At 44.0% G+C, this 15432-nt stretch overlaps 1 protein-coding gene across 1 annotated transcript in view; it reads right to left on the reverse strand.

The window, feature by feature from the left end:
• The window catches only part of GTF2F2 (general transcription factor IIF subunit 2), a 79366-nt gene extending 72261 nt beyond the window's left edge, over positions 1 to 7105 (reverse strand). The window contains exons 1-2 of the mRNA XM_040055691.1: positions 6962 to 7105; positions 398 to 471 (exon numbers count right to left, since the gene is read on the reverse strand). Of these exons, the coding sequence (XP_039911625.1) occupies positions 398 to 471; positions 6962 to 7027 (140 nt within the window). The 5' untranslated portion in view covers positions 7028 to 7105. The remainder of the gene's footprint in view (positions 1 to 397; positions 472 to 6961) is intronic.
• Between the last annotated feature and the right edge of the window lie 8327 nt (positions 7106 to 15432).

Genomic DNA, 15432 nt, shown 5'->3' on the forward strand with positions numbered 1-15432 from the left:
TTCCTGATAAAAAAGCAAATTCAAATTCTAGTTCTGTTATTCATCTTCACTCCTGAGCTGTCAATTTTTTGTTAGGCTGATGCCCAAGAATAAATGGCAAAAGCCATTACGTGGGAACAGAAGCAGCAAAGTAAAACATGTAAATAAAAGCAAATTTCGCAGTTAGGTTTCCTTAAACATAGGAAATCAAACCTCATGTAATGGGACAGAGTGACTCCCCAGTATAATTTTGTACAGTTTATACTCCTAATCACTACACAAGCAAATACTGCTCATGGATCAGAGAAATATGCACACTGTTGGCAAGGACTGTGTCTCAGAACAGGTGCAACATATACTTATTTTATGCAGGTAACTTCTAAGAAATGCAACCAGTAAATGTAGAGTAAAGGCTTACTTGACAATCCTTAGTTTTCCCACTTCACCTCTTCCTGAAGCTTTACTCCACTGTTGTGACAAGTATTTGGGGACCTAAGAAAAGACAACAGATTTCAAGAAAAGCAGATTTTAAAATTCTATATAAGCTGTGTATGTGTAAATACTTTAAATGCTTTCACCCTGACCACTTTAGAATAAAGTATGAACTAAATGTAGTAGATAATAGAGAGCCATAGATGGTTTTGGGTGGCAGGGGCCATAATGGACATCTAGTCCAAACCTCCTGCAATGAGCAAGGACATCTTCAACGAGATCGGTTTGCTCAGAGCTCCATATACCTCACCTTGAATGCTTTCAGGGATGCCACATCCACAGCTTGTCTGGGCAACCTGTGCCAGTGCCTCACCACCCCCATCATAAGACATTTCTTCCTTACAACTGGTCTAAATCCACTCTTCTTTCACTTAAAACCATTACTCCTTGTTCAACTGCTACAGGCCCTACTAAAAAGTCTGTCCCCATCTTTCTCATCAGCCCCCCTGAGGCACTGGAAGGCACCTGTAAGGTCTCCCTGGAGCCTTTTCCTCTCCAGGCTGAGCAGACCCAGCTCTCTTGATCTGCCTTCACAGAAGAGGCGCTCTGTTGCCACTAGGGACTCCACAGTGCTCCAGCTCTCTGATATCTTTGTGGCCTCCTTTGCACCTGCTGCAGGAAGTCTGTGTCCTTCTTATGCTGGGAGCTTGAGCAGGACACAGCAATGCAGAGGGGGCTCACCCGAGCAGAGCAGAGCAGAGCAGAGCAGAGCAGAGCAGAGCAGAGCAGAGGGGCAGAATCCTCACCCTTGTCAAGCTGCCCATGCTGCTTTTGTTGCAGCCCTGGACAGAATTGCCTTTCTGGGCTGCAAGTGCCCATTGCCAGGTCATGTCCAGCCTCTCATCTACCAGCACCCCCAAGTCCTTGTCCTGAGCTGCTCTCAGCCCTTTCTTCCCTCACCTTTCATTGATACTGGGGGTTACCCCAACCCAAGTGCAGGACCCTGTGCTTGGCCTTGTTGAATTTTATGAAACTCATGCAAGCCCACTTCTCAAGCTGTTATATACGTATGCATGCACATATACATACATATATATATATATATATTCTGTTAAAGAGAATAATATAGCACAAAAATAACAGCAATGTAGATTCTCAAATGAGAGAAAAATCTTAGAACTTCAATCTCAAATACTACTATCCAATCATAAAAGGCAGAAGAGGATTAGCATCATATTCTTAAACTAAGCACTCTCGATATTTTATTGGGTAAAATTATACTTTTAAATATTCATTAGAAATTATCATCTCTTTGGGGAAAAAAATCAACCAACCAGTCACAGTGATGAGAAGTTAGGCAATTTCTGCTGTGAAGGGAAGGCTTAGAGTCTGGGAACCTCAGACACGTTGAGCAGCAGACCACAGCCTACTGCCACTCCTCCAACAGCAGAACCACCCCAGGCAAATCTGCCTCCCATCACTCATTCCCAGCTCTTCGGTGCATTGGGCAAATCTTTGTACAGCTGGTCAGTATGTGGAAAGAGCAGACTGATGTAGCTAGGAGGAGTGGATGACTATGATGTTTTAGCTGGGTTGATTTTGTGTTTAGCTGGTGGAACAACCAAAGCAGCTCCCCAACCCATTTTCCAGAACAGCTGCACAAAGTAGTGATTAGTCCAGGGACAGGAACAAGACCTGCACATAAACTGAGGATTAAAAGCTGCTGCAGTGCTGTTACCTCACCTACACACTAATTCTTCAGTTGCAAAGGCTGTGGTATCTGCAGCATCGGGTGACTTGGCCTCAAAATGGACAACAAAGGCCTCTGGCAAGGAGCACACTCCTCAGAACTTTACACTCATGTTCTTTACTGGCACAGCAAAGTTTGTCCTGGCTCAGACAATCCCCAGCTACTGAAAACATCTGTGCCCATGTGGAAAAACTGTGTGAGGCACAGCCAGTAAGAAAGATAAATGCACTAACCTATGCTTGGGGCATTTTCTGCGTCAAGCAGCAAAGAAGCACTTTGAAGCTCAACTTTTGTCTTGTACAGAGTAAAACTAAGCCAAGCCGGGGAGAAAAAGAGCTTGTTCCAATAACTTGCTGACAAAGAACAACCTCCTAACTTCCTAAAGCTCAAATTAAATTAACATTAACTCTGCATTTATCAGTTCTTCAAGAACTCTAGAAGATATCTTGGAACTGGAGCTTAGTTAGCACTTACCTTTAGACTCACAGCACCCCAGGAAGTACACGTGGAACAACTACAAAACCCAGATGTCTCCAACTGCTCAGACAAACTAAATGGCAGTCCAGGTTCTCATAAAGTTCAGACAACTTTTGTCAAAAATACCACAAAAGCACAACAGAAGGCCATGAATTGGCACCATCTATTGACATATATTTTTTCAGTTTTCAAAGTGGTAACTTTCTATATCAGATTCCACACCAGATCAGACAAGAGTTTTCTTTCTAGAGTCATGGCAAATGCTATGACATGCTCCAGCTGACTCGACAGCAATATTACGTGCTTGCACCTAATCTCTATTTATACTGCCATAATAAGGTAGATGCACATTCAGTATGAGTGGACAAGGACTGAAGGGCTCTCATGGTGTTAAAATCACTGATTTGCTATATAATAGATTCAGACTGGGAATTTAGTCAGACTAAGAAGTTGCAGATCAATCATACTCCTTTCAGCTGCATGGGAAAGTCTCAAAGACTGCATTTAATCATCTTTCTGCTGGCGTACCTGCCGTCAAGGGCTAAGCAGAGAAAGACAAAGGTTATGAAGGGCTATGATCAAAGGATTATTTCCAGCTATCCATAGGTACTTCAGATAAAACCAGGTGCCACTCACAAACCCACATGCTAATGACATAAACAATCAGGAAAGACCAAATAAAGTCTTAAATATCGTAGACATCTCATTATGCACCTTTCTTTTAACTTTAACATAAAAATTATGGTAAAGAGTCAGGTTTCAAAGTCTTAACAACTCTTGAGAGAATACAGAGAAAACAAGAGCAACCTGTTTTTTACAGGGCAGAATTTTCACAGATCTCACAGCAGGATTTTGAAAAATACATACCCACAGAAAGAATGATCTGTGGACAGAGTACCTGCCCAACTGAAAGGCTATTGTCCTCTCAGGACAAGTGGCTTTTATTCTGGGATTTGCAGGTAAAAACACTCTTCTCTCCAAAAAAAGAAAAAAATACAATTTCATCACTTGAACAAATCTGATGTACTAAGGAGCATTGCCTCAAGACCTCTTCCCACTGCTGTCCTCTTGCTACTCATATCACACAACTGCCCAGGCTGCAGGACACAGGCACGCAGCAGGCACTGTGAGACACAAGGGCCCCTGCTCCACCCATCTCTCAGCTTGGGCACAGCTTCCTACCCCGCTTTAGAAGGGAGCACACAGGAAGCCCCTAGATGCAACAAACTACTTCCACTTTTCTGAAAAAAAATAAATTAGCTCTTTCTCTATATAGCAATCCATACGCAGTGCATACAACAGAAACTAAGGCTGATGTCAGATTCTATGCTTTAATTTTTCTTTGAACATACAAAAAGTAATTAAAGATATCGTCTTTCTAGCTGTAGAATAATGCAGCAGATTAAATAAAAAAATCTGACCAACACAATCAGTGAACAAGAAATTAACATTCTAATGACTAACACTAAATGGGCTTCACTTTACCACAAGCACATAACCAAATACTCTTACTATTTCTCCACCTTAGCTTTCACTGAAAATACAGAAATAAAAATCCAGTTGCTTTCTGGATTTGTACTAAAGCAACTCACTCTCTTTATGGTATCTCCTTTTACTGCTCATGCTTCTAAAATACTCATCACTACACTTTTTATTGCCTGTTAAGTAGTCTCTCTGGAATACTTTCTGTGCTAGCACAATGAATGATAAAAGGAAATCAAATAAGCCAGGTTTTTTATTCTATCAGAACTGAATGCTTTCTCCCTCAAAGCAAGGATAAATTCAGCCTTGTTGTCCCAGCTAGTGAAGATAAAAAGTACAGGTACTATGAACCGTCTTGCCTCTGAGTTGGAAATCCTACTAACAGATGTGGTTGTTTCCAAGTTCAAGTCCAAAGGAAATCAAACTCTAAGATCCTCCATATCCCATGTTATGGTCTAGCAGTGTTAGCATCTTTTCAATATTTTTTACTATCATTAATATACAAGAAGACAGACCTAAGTTCAGAACACATGAAGGACTACATCAACATTTACTTGGAAGAGTAACACTCCAGCTTTCCTTTCAGTCCTGTTTTCTCATTAAACAGAGTGGCACCAACTGTAAGCACACATGTGCCTGAAAATTTCTTGCTTCAGGAAACATCAAACTGTATCAGACTACAGGACAAGCAAGTTCAGTGTCCTGTCTCCAAATGCAGCCAATGGCAGTTACTTCAGGAAGAACATACAAAGAAAATATATTTCCCCAGCATGCTCTTCTAATTTCTAGGGTGTTTTAGCAGACATGGGGTTTGGTAGCATATTACTTTTTAATGTCTCAATTACATTTTCTTGCCTGAATTTGACTGTGTTTGAGCTTCTAGGAAGTTCTGACATTCAAAACTCCTAACTGCAAGAAGTTCCAAAATTTAACTACACATTGTGCAAAACCTCCTTCGCTTGTGCTAAGTCCCATCAATGAATTAATCTGACACACCTCTAATTGTGTTTGAACTGATTCTTTCCTGTTCACCTTTGCCTAGTCACTTCTTCCTTAACCATCCATGACATTACTCATTGCTTCAGATCTCTACCAGATTTCCAAATCAATCCTCTTGCCAGCCTGAAAGGTAACAACCTATTTAGGAGTTCCTTCCACAGTCATCTTTCCTTGTTGCCAAGTTCAGACCTGGTGCTCTCTTCTGTACTGTCCCCACATCCACTGTACACTTTCCACAGCAGGGGGGATGAGGCCACAGCTACACAGAGCACTCCAGATAGAGGCAACATGATGGTACAATAATATTTTCTCTTTTGCTTTCTGTGTCTTTTGTAATCATGTCCAATGTTCACTCTGCTCATTTGACATGTTCTTATGGAGTTATCCCCACATACAGAAAAAAACACTCCTCCTAAAAGACAACCAGCAGAAAGCCAAATGCTGTGTACATATAATTAGGATAGTTTTTCTCTATGCACACCAGATTAGATATTTCAACTCCTAATTTAATCTGCCATTTCATCATTCTGTCAACTCAGCATGTCATGATCTACTTCTGCAGCTTTCTGCTGCCAGCATTCACTGATAGTGTCCAGGAGAAGCTACCACAACTGGAGCACTTGCACGGTGTCCATTGTGGCTTCGTGACACCACACACTCAGGTGTCAGTACAGAAGAGGAGGCCAGACGCAGCAACCTGCCCACCTAAAATTCTGCACAGAAAAGTAAGTCTGAAATCCCCAACCATTTTTAAGGGCCACAGTAAGAAGTTTTGGTAGTTGAAGTATTGATGGTGTTACACGCCCCTCAGCACCCAGGACTAGTATTTGGGTACCACCCTGTCCCCACAGGTTCTTTCAAGTTGATGGACTGAACCTATTCCTAAATGAGGAAGGGGAGGAAGGAACTGTTTCTCCCAAGACAGAATAAAAAGAGGTCTACAAAAAGAGGAGCATGCCCAGAGAGGACTCAAAGCAGGCAGGGCACATTCTCCCCCAGCAGCTCCAGGTTCCTCTTTTTGAAACAATGCTTGGTATTGGCAGCAAAATGTTTTGACACCAAGACACTCACTCCAGGGAACAGAGCAGTGCCAGCTTGTTAGTGGTGGCACCAGACTAGCATGTGGCCCTTCACCAAACAGGTTTGATTTGACACCCTCACTACTTTTTCACAGCCCCTCCACTGCAGCTGTATTTTACTAGCACCAAAGGGAGCTGTAATGGCAAGACATTGGTGTTCACTTTCCTCCTTGGATGAGGATCCAGTTTTTTAATCAGGGCGTGAATTTAGGCACACTCAAAACTTTTTCCAACTCTCAAAGTTTTGAGGAAATAAAAGTTAGACTGCCACGTTTGTTGCTCATCACAAACCCCTAGCAATGAGAAGGAAGAGATGCTTTACTGTGAGGATGGTGACACATCGGCACAGGCTGCCCAGAGAAGCTGTGGATGCACCATCCCTGGAAATGTTCTACGACAAACCGGGTAAGGCCTCGAGCCACCTGATCTAGTGGGAGATGTCCCTGCCCACCGCAAGAGAGGTTGGGACTAAATGATCTTTAAGGTTCGTTCCAACCCGTCGCTATTCTGCGATAGCTCCCCGGTAGCAAAACTTTCCCTGCGGTGTCTCCTTCACTCAGCAGGCATCCAGGCCCAACCCCGCGCCGTCCCAGAGAAGGGGAACAGGCACAGTGGCTGTCCCGGGCCACAGGGCGAGCCTGACGCGGGCAATCCAGGCCTCACGGCGCCCACCCCGGGCACGGCGGGGCGGGGATGAACGGAGGGGCCCGGCTGCCACAGGCCGCGCTGGGCCGGGCCCGGGGCCGCGGCGGCGGCTCCTCACCTTCACCAGCCACATGCCCGTGTTCTGCTTGGCGCCGGTGAGGTCCAGCTCGCCCTTGTCGCTCATGGCGGGGCAGCGGCCGGGCCGGGCCGGGCGGCGGACGAGACGAGCAAGCGGCGAGCGCGGAAGCGAAGCGCACCCGGCACACGGCGGCCCGTGAGGGACAAACCTCCTCTGCTCGCACTGCACGGCGGGGCGGGCCCTCGCTGCGTCGGGGCCGCGGGTTCGGGTCCGCCCCCCGCCGGGGCCGTGGGAAGGGCGGGAATTGGTGGTGGCTGCAGAAAGCTGCAGTATTGCAGTGTATCCTGGGTTCGAAGGTGCCCGTAAGGATCATCGGGTCTAACTCGATGCACGGGACATCCCCAAGTGTCACACCATGGGCCTGAGAGCATTGTCCAAATGCTTCTTGAGCTCTGTCAGGCTTGGTGCTGTGACCACTGCCCTGGGGAGCCTGTTCCAGTGCTCAAAACCATCCTCTGGGTGAAGAACCTTTTCCTGATATCCAACCTGAACCTCCCTTGAGCCAGCTTCAGGCCATTCCCTCGGGTCCTGACATGAGGAAGTTGTAACTGCAATGAGCTCTCCCCTCAGTCTCCTCCAGGCTGAACAGACCAAGTGATCTCAGCTGCTCCCCGTAGGGCTTCACCTCAAGGCCCTTCACCATTGTCATTGCCCTCCTTTGGACACTCTCTAACAGTTTAATGTCTTTCTTAAACTGTGGCACGCAAAACTGCGCACAGGACTCGAGGAAGCACCAGTGCAAAAGCAGAGCAGAAAGCTATTCCCTCCTTGAACCAGAAGAGTTATCCCAGCATGCTAAAGAAAAGAAGGACAGAGCATACAAATGATCTAGGGAAACTGGAGGAGCAGCCTGGAGAGAGGAGTCACTACCAGTACAGTGCCCTTCTGTGTGGGAGGGAAATGGTGGCTAGAGGATCAGCTCTTGCAAAAGGGATCAGAGCATCATGGTGTGCCCAAAGGCCACAAAAGTGAGGAAGGCACAGCTGATGAATCATTTACAGGGAATAAAGAGTAAAGTATTAAGCTTGGCTTCCCAGAAAAGGAACTCATGAGGAAGTGTTGAACAGGCTGTTCAAAGATAGGAGGGCATCTCAGACACTGAAAATGTCCAATGTTAGGAAAGAGAAAGCACCTGCCCATCCTACTCTGAGATGGGGTATTTGGCTTAGAAAGACCTAAGTCCTTATTTTATGACTGTCTCTATCCCTGGGGAGATTTTCTCCCTTTGCAGCTTAACCTTGTTATCATCTTTCTATCCAATGTGTGCACAGGAAAGACATGGACATGCTGGAGACACTGGCACAGCTTGCCCAGAGAAGCTGTGGATGCCCCATCCCTGGCAGTGTTCAAGGCCAGGTTGGCCAGGGCTCTGAGCGATCTGGTCTAATGGAAGGTGTCCTTCTCCACTGCAGGGGGTTTGAACTAGATGACCTTTAAGGCCCTTTCCAATCTAAACCACCCTACAATTCTATGGCATGGAAAGCATTTTAACTTCCTCTCTTTATCCTTTTACTGAGATGTAGCCCTTTGATTTGCCTCCTCTCATACTAACTTCAGTCTGTTCAATTCTGTCTCTTAGGTCTATTTTCTGGATCTCTGGTTATGTCCATTGCTCTCTGAATTTCCCCCAGTACAAGTTTGAATTCCAAGTTGCTCAATACAAGTTGACAATACAAGTTGCTCAATGGTGAAGGTTATAATCCATCTGAGACTCTACCAGCAGCAAGCAGAGGGGTTTTTTTCTGGTACAATATGCAAGAAATTGCTCATCTGGTTCACAAAAAATTATCTCAGTATTACATCTCGGATATTATAGTCTGCCTTTCTAATTATCGGCAAGCATCTAGGTAACCAAGGAGGACAATGTTTTTATATGTATCTGAAGTAATAACAGCTAACACTGAACTATTAGGATGATTAGGATTAGTTACATTTAAAATAAATTACATTTAAAAATTGCTCAAGTTTTTACATTGGAACTGTGTTTGTTTGCAGAACTCAGATGGGAGGGTGGATAGATCTTGTTGTTAGTCAAGTTCCACTAAAAATTCAGTTTTCATTAAGGCAACCTTACAGAGACATATTAAAGGCTCCTCAAATGCTAATAAAAATGGAAGTGGATGCATCTCAGCAGTTGTAAGACCAGCGCCATTTTCTGGGACTGTGTCACACCCACATATTGTAGGTCTAAGATCCTTTGGTTTTGTTCACCTGGAAAGAGTGGATCTACACAGGCAAACACCATTGCTTTACAGTCTGCTTTGGCTCCTGCTCATAGGATCATCAAGCAGTTTGGGTTGAAAGACCATCTTAAAGACCATCTAGCTCCAAACCCCCTGCCCTGGGCAGGGACACTTTCCACTAGATCAGATTGCTCAGAGTTCAATCCAACATGTCCTTGAACACTAATGCCTCTATGATCTTCTAGGCATAAGGCATCCACAATTTCTCTGGACAATTTGTTCCAATGTTTCACTACCCTAATTTAGAAACATTTCTTTCTGATGTCCCGTCTAACCTACCCTCTTTAAAACCATTGTACTTTGTCCTTTCACTACAGGCCCTGAATAATAAGTTTCTCTCTTTCTTTCTTGTAAGCCCCTTCAATGTACTAAAAGGCTGCAAAAAGGTCTTCCTGGGGCTTCTGCTTCTCCGGGCTGAACACGCCCAGATCTCTCAGCCTGTCTTCATTGGAGAGGTGCTCCAGCGCTCTAACCATTTTACTTTCTTTCCTCTGGACTTTATCCAACAGGTCTGTGTCTGCCTTGTGCTGGGAAGAGCCCCAGGGCAGGGTGCAGTCCTCCAGGAGGGATCTCAAATGCTCCCCCAGGATAAACACTAAATCAACAACAAAGCTGTCCCTCTACCGCTGCTCCAGGCCAGTCTGTATCCTCAGATCACATGCACCAGCACGTTTCAAAAAGAAAGAAGCAGTGGAGCGGATGTCTCTAACAGGGGTGACATTTGCAGCAAAGCAGCATCACGGGCGTTCAGGTGAGCCTGTGCTCCACTGGATGGAAGGAGAGGAGCTCCACCCGCAAAGAGCCCAGCAGCAGGTGACAGGAGCATGGCTGACCACCTCGGGACTCCTTAGAGAGAGAATCCATGAGGAGTCATCACTCATATTCCAAGTGTAAATGACAATAGCAAAAACCTCTGTAAAAGCCTGACAGTTGGGGTGGCTCAGCTGGCAACCCGGAGGGGAAGGCGGCCCGGCAGAGATCTCTCCTGGCTTCCTCCAGGCAGCCTTTCCATACCTGTTTCCATGGAAACTGAATTTAAAGGGACAACAAGCAGGCAAAAGAGTGCATTTTCATTAAATCCTCATTTTAAATCTCAACCTTGTGTTTGCCAGGGACACATTTAGTGCCATGGAGAAGGATCCAGGGGCCAGCTGCTGAGCTGCAGAGCTGTGTGTTAGTCACCCATTTTCTTCTTGCTCTCAGAAACAGATGTGTCTGAGAAGAGAGATGGCCAAATTCAGACTTGAACAGCCTTTCTCTCTATTTTCTCCTTGTCCAACTAGGTGAGATGAAGAGTTGGCAGTGTCATCAGCAGCCACACAAAATTTCTCTGTTTTAAGAACAGGCTAATTGATGCAGCCTGGTGGTGCTGGGTGAAAACCTGTGCAGCAGAAGATGTGAAAGGCCTGATGCTGCCCTGTTGAAGCTGATGGGAGTTCTGCATTTAGGAACCCATGTTTTTTCCTCAAAGCCCAGCAAGAACGAGGGAAGATGTGCTCCTGGGGGCTGGTGGTCCCACAAGATATCAGTGATGGACACTATCAGAGAGGTTTCCATGTGCTGGAGGATCTGAGTGCTTCCCACATCTTGACGGTCCTTGGGTTCAGCTCTGTACACCAGAGCTATGCTGGGCCTCCACTGGGTCAAAATATTTGGGTCTGGAGCCAGAGCTGAGATCCACTGTGAGGTGCAAAGCGAATCTCCTGCAGAAGCTGATTTTGATTTGGGAGCATTGAACCAGGAAGTCTATTCCACCAACAGCTGATGATCTAACTTCACTCATTCCTGCCAGCCAGCCTCCTCATCAACAAATTAAGGTGTGTGGGGAACTCACATTGGAAGAGGAAAGCTAATGGAGGGAGATTGTTGCAATGTTGCTTGTCCCCCTCTGTAACAAGTACAACACACTATCAGCAGAACTCTACCAGCCAGCAAGGAATCTCTCCTGTATTCTGAATTTTCAGCCAGCCAAGACCTCATGGACTTACAAGAATGCAAGAGTTAAATATCAAAACTACCATTATTGCCTGAACTGCTTGAGTAAGAGGAAGGCAAACTTTTGCCATCTTCATCTGTAGTGCATCATTTGTTGTTTGTGGTGCAGTTGGTCTGTGTGAGCTGGAAAAAAAGAGAAGAAATAATCTGCAAAGATGAAAAGAACATCTGGGCAGATCATAATCAGTTATTTTGGAATAGGAGAAAAAAAATTCTGTGTAACTTATTCCCAAAACAGGGCATGGCCCATCAAGCTGCATATCTATTTCCTGAGGCAGCAAAGAATTCTCAGTGTGTCTTTTTAAGATTAAAAAAAAAAAGCTTTTGTGTTTTCAGACTGCTTTTGAGCAACATGTTAATAACAGAGTTGTTTACTCCAAGCTGTTCTGTGGCAGAGAGTTGGAAAACATCAAGCGCAGGGCTAAGCTCCTATTTCAGTACAATCCAAGACAGTGTGAAATCTTCAACATGGCACTTCTGCTGCGAAACACAGCACAAAAAGGGCAGTTCTGAACACAGAGCAGCCTTCATTCATTAATTAATAATTTTTAATTCTTTCTATATATTTACAGCTACACATTTTTATCTATGCTATGTATATGGAGAGCACTTAGTTTTCACGGTAATGGCACTGCACCTCTGCTTGCAGTTCCAACCCATACCATGTCTTCCATCGTATTACCAGTGTGCAGTAAATTTGACTGTAGGCAGCTTGGACTCTTTCTTGTTAGGATTTGCACCACATCAAGGGAGGAGTGGGAGAAGAGAGAGAATTGAAAGACACAACTGCAAATTATTTTTTTTCCAAAGGAAGAAAACACTTGTCAGAGAATTTCAGATACTTGGTTTGAACTTTATTTAAAGTAATTTTTTTTTAAATGACCATAAAATTGGCATTATCTCTTTAACTAAAGGTACTTTTTGTGCCTCTCAGACATAAAAAAGTATTATCTAGCCTTTTTCACCAGTGTCTCTCAAGAAGGAGTTTTAAGCATGCAACATTTTCAACCTAGAAATAGTACAAAGGTAATGTAAGGTCTTAGCAACTTGTTGCTTTCTAAAGTGCCTTTTCAGTGTATGTGTGTAGAAAATGTTACACAGATCTGAGTTTTTACCTGTTCTCCTGCACTCCTTGACATTTTTTCTGATCCTCTTCTCTGGTAATGTGCTACCTCAGCACAAAAGGTCAGCAGCATCTACAGTCACTCATCTCCTGAACTTTCCACTAATGAGCTGGTGAAGAGCAAGGCATTTTCTGTTCAGATACCAAAAAAATTGTTTACAAAGTATTTATTTCCCTTGTGTTATAATTTAACAAACTTGATTCTATGCCACTGATATTCCCCTTATTTTGTAGGTATAGACAATGCACAGTCACCAAGGTATGTTATTGATGCATAAATTATCTCCTAATGAACTACTGTTTTGCAGAGGGAGCTTCCTAATGAGACAAAGAGAAGGCTGTGTGACTAAACTGAGCAAAAACAACATTAGTGACCAGAAGAACAAATCTACAAGGCTCCTAAAGAAAAACAGGACAATTCTGTTGGGAAGCCTGCCAGCCTGAAAGCATAGGCAGGTGTATATAATTTTGAGGTTGTGTGTACATATAAATGCAACAAAGACATCTAGTTTGTGGGTGTGTCCTAGGATGACTTTGTGATGCTTATATCCCCAATCGTCTGGTCTGTTTGTGCTGTATATTGAGTTCTGTGCCTTTAAGACTGGTTCTAAGAGCAAGGAGAAGCGTGGAGTTTGTTTTGAGAAAACTGTCTGACTCCTGCACATTCTTTTCCAGACGGGGTGTTCGGCAGAGGCTTGAAGAGACTGCAGGACAGAGATTTTTTTGCTTTTGGCTAGTTTCAGCTAGCTAGGGCAGAGAAGTTCCCTGGACTGTTTTTTTTTTTTTTCTTTTTTTCTTGGGACTGTTTAAACCTGCTCTGGACTAAAAACACCCATGGGAGCACTGGGGGCTGCACCTGCAGCTCACCGGGGCCTGGAGCTCGGCATTTTCCAGCAGTGCCGGAGAGACTGGGACTGATAAAAAACTAAGAAAAAGCCGAGCTACATCCACAACAAGGACTTTCTCAATTTGCCATCTCACTCCAGAACGAGAGGTTTTATTGTTTCAAATTATTCCTTCTTTATACTTGTATGCACTTTGTTTGTTAAGTAAAATATTTTTTTCCACTTTTCTCCAAAGAAGCTTTTTACCAGACCGGTTAGAGAGAGGGGCCACTTGGGTTTGCTTCCCAGAGGGATCCTATTCAGGGGTTTTCTCCCAAATTTGTCCCTAAGCCAGGACAGGGTGTCACTGCTTCAGAAGTGATCACTCTGGGACCCTTCAATGCCATATGTGTCAGTGCTGTCATTAAAGGAAACAAATCACTTGCATTTACACCTAACTTGGTGTCCCACTCTTGCACCTAGTTGTGGCTCGGCCACAGCAGTGCCTCACAACAAACCCTCGCTGAGATAATTAACCAGAGACATCAGAGGTATCTGCTTCATTACTGCTGTGTGCTGCCTGCAGGATCCCTCCAGAGTTTTTCCACCCATTGGCCTTTGCTTGATTTGCTTTTTTCCCTATGTGCTGCTTGTTGGCACTTTTCTGAAACCGTGCTAATGATCTAATAAATATGATTATGCAAGTGTGGTTTGTCTCCTTTCAGCATGAGCTAACAATGAGACCAAAGCAAAATACATTCTCTTTGCCACAAAGAACAGCTTTCCCATCAAATTTAAATAAATAAACTGGAATGAGTAGAAAGCATTGCAGACCTGCAATTGGATCACATTTTACTGGATTTCTATTGATGGGTGAGGTTAAATAAGGTCTGAATTTTTTTCTTCTAGTTAATTGTTATGGTTTAAACATGAAAAAAAAGAACAGAAATAACATTTCAGTCAGTGGGAGGAAAATAAACAGAAAAGGAACCAAGGAAAACAGAAAATAAAACCAACGAGATTAAGAAGATCCAATGAGAAGGTGGGGGCCAAATGGTCGTGAGAGGGGCAGAGATCACAGCTAGCCCTGATGGCCTCATGTTGATTCATTTTATCTTCCGGCAAATGACACGTGGGGTTGGGGGGAAGAAATACAATGATTCTAGGATTATTTATTATCAGAGGCCATTTCTTGATAGCCTGCTTCTTGTTGAGAACTGCAGACTTACCACTGGGAACACTTTCTTCTGGAGACTGAGCATCTGGCAGCAGCAGCCCTCAAATCAGCATTCGCAGCTTGCAGGGTCCTCCCTCCTGAAGCTCACCCCCTGTTTCACACGCACTTGTCATTTCGGGAGCCCCCACATGATCAGGTCAACTCTTCATCTCATATACTCTTGAGAATGAGTCATTGGACCTTTTTCTAACAAAGCTGAATGCTAATTTCTTCATTAAATCACCTGAGCTTCCTTTGTTCACATGGAGAACTTCCGGGGTGAAAGGGAAGGTGTCTTTCTGACAGTGCTAGGAATAATGAAGGCTGATTTATCTTCCACTGGAATCTCTTGACTGACTTTGAGTCCTTGTTTTGGCTGAGATAGGCTTTTCCCTCATTATTAATCTTAGGTGTGAATACTATATTAATACAGATGTATAATACTTTTCAACATGTAGAGGACTGAAACTGAAAAAGGGAAATACATAAGGATTTTCTCAGCATGTGGAGAGATGAGTAGCAGACTCAAGATTAAATTTCTTTGTTTTGCTTTCCTTGACCTTTTGTTCTGATCTCAGTAACATATCAACCATGCTTCTGCTGAAGAAAACCCAGACATGAGAAGCTGCTTGTGCCTGCCAGCTCATCATGGGCATTCAAGGCATACAGAATCCTTTGCAGAAAGGAGTCCACTGCTATATTAGAAAGGAGAACAACACAAAATTGTTGAGATTACTGCTCAATAAAACTCAGCTTTTGAAAATCAAGACAGGTCATCTGAAGTGTCCTCACGTCTTGATGAGTTGTAAGTTTGGCATGACATCCATTTTGAGCACTTGTGGTGAAGTCATTTTCCCTCTTGTAAAACACTGTTGATTGAACTGCAGTTACGGTTTTGATGAGGGACTTTGAACTGGCCTGTTGGAGTAGCAGGCGACTTCACACAAAGAGGAGCAAATGTACAAAGAATGGGTAGCAATTTCCTTTGGGTACAATATGAACTTAGCTGACATGCCTGTGCAGAGCAAAAGGCCTGGATATTAAACCAT

Source organism: Hirundo rustica, chromosome 2, assembly GCF_015227805.2.
Source record: "Hirundo rustica isolate bHirRus1 chromosome 2, bHirRus1.pri.v3, whole genome shotgun sequence".
Classification (NCBI taxonomy): Eukaryota; Metazoa; Chordata; class Aves; order Passeriformes; family Hirundinidae; genus Hirundo; species Hirundo rustica.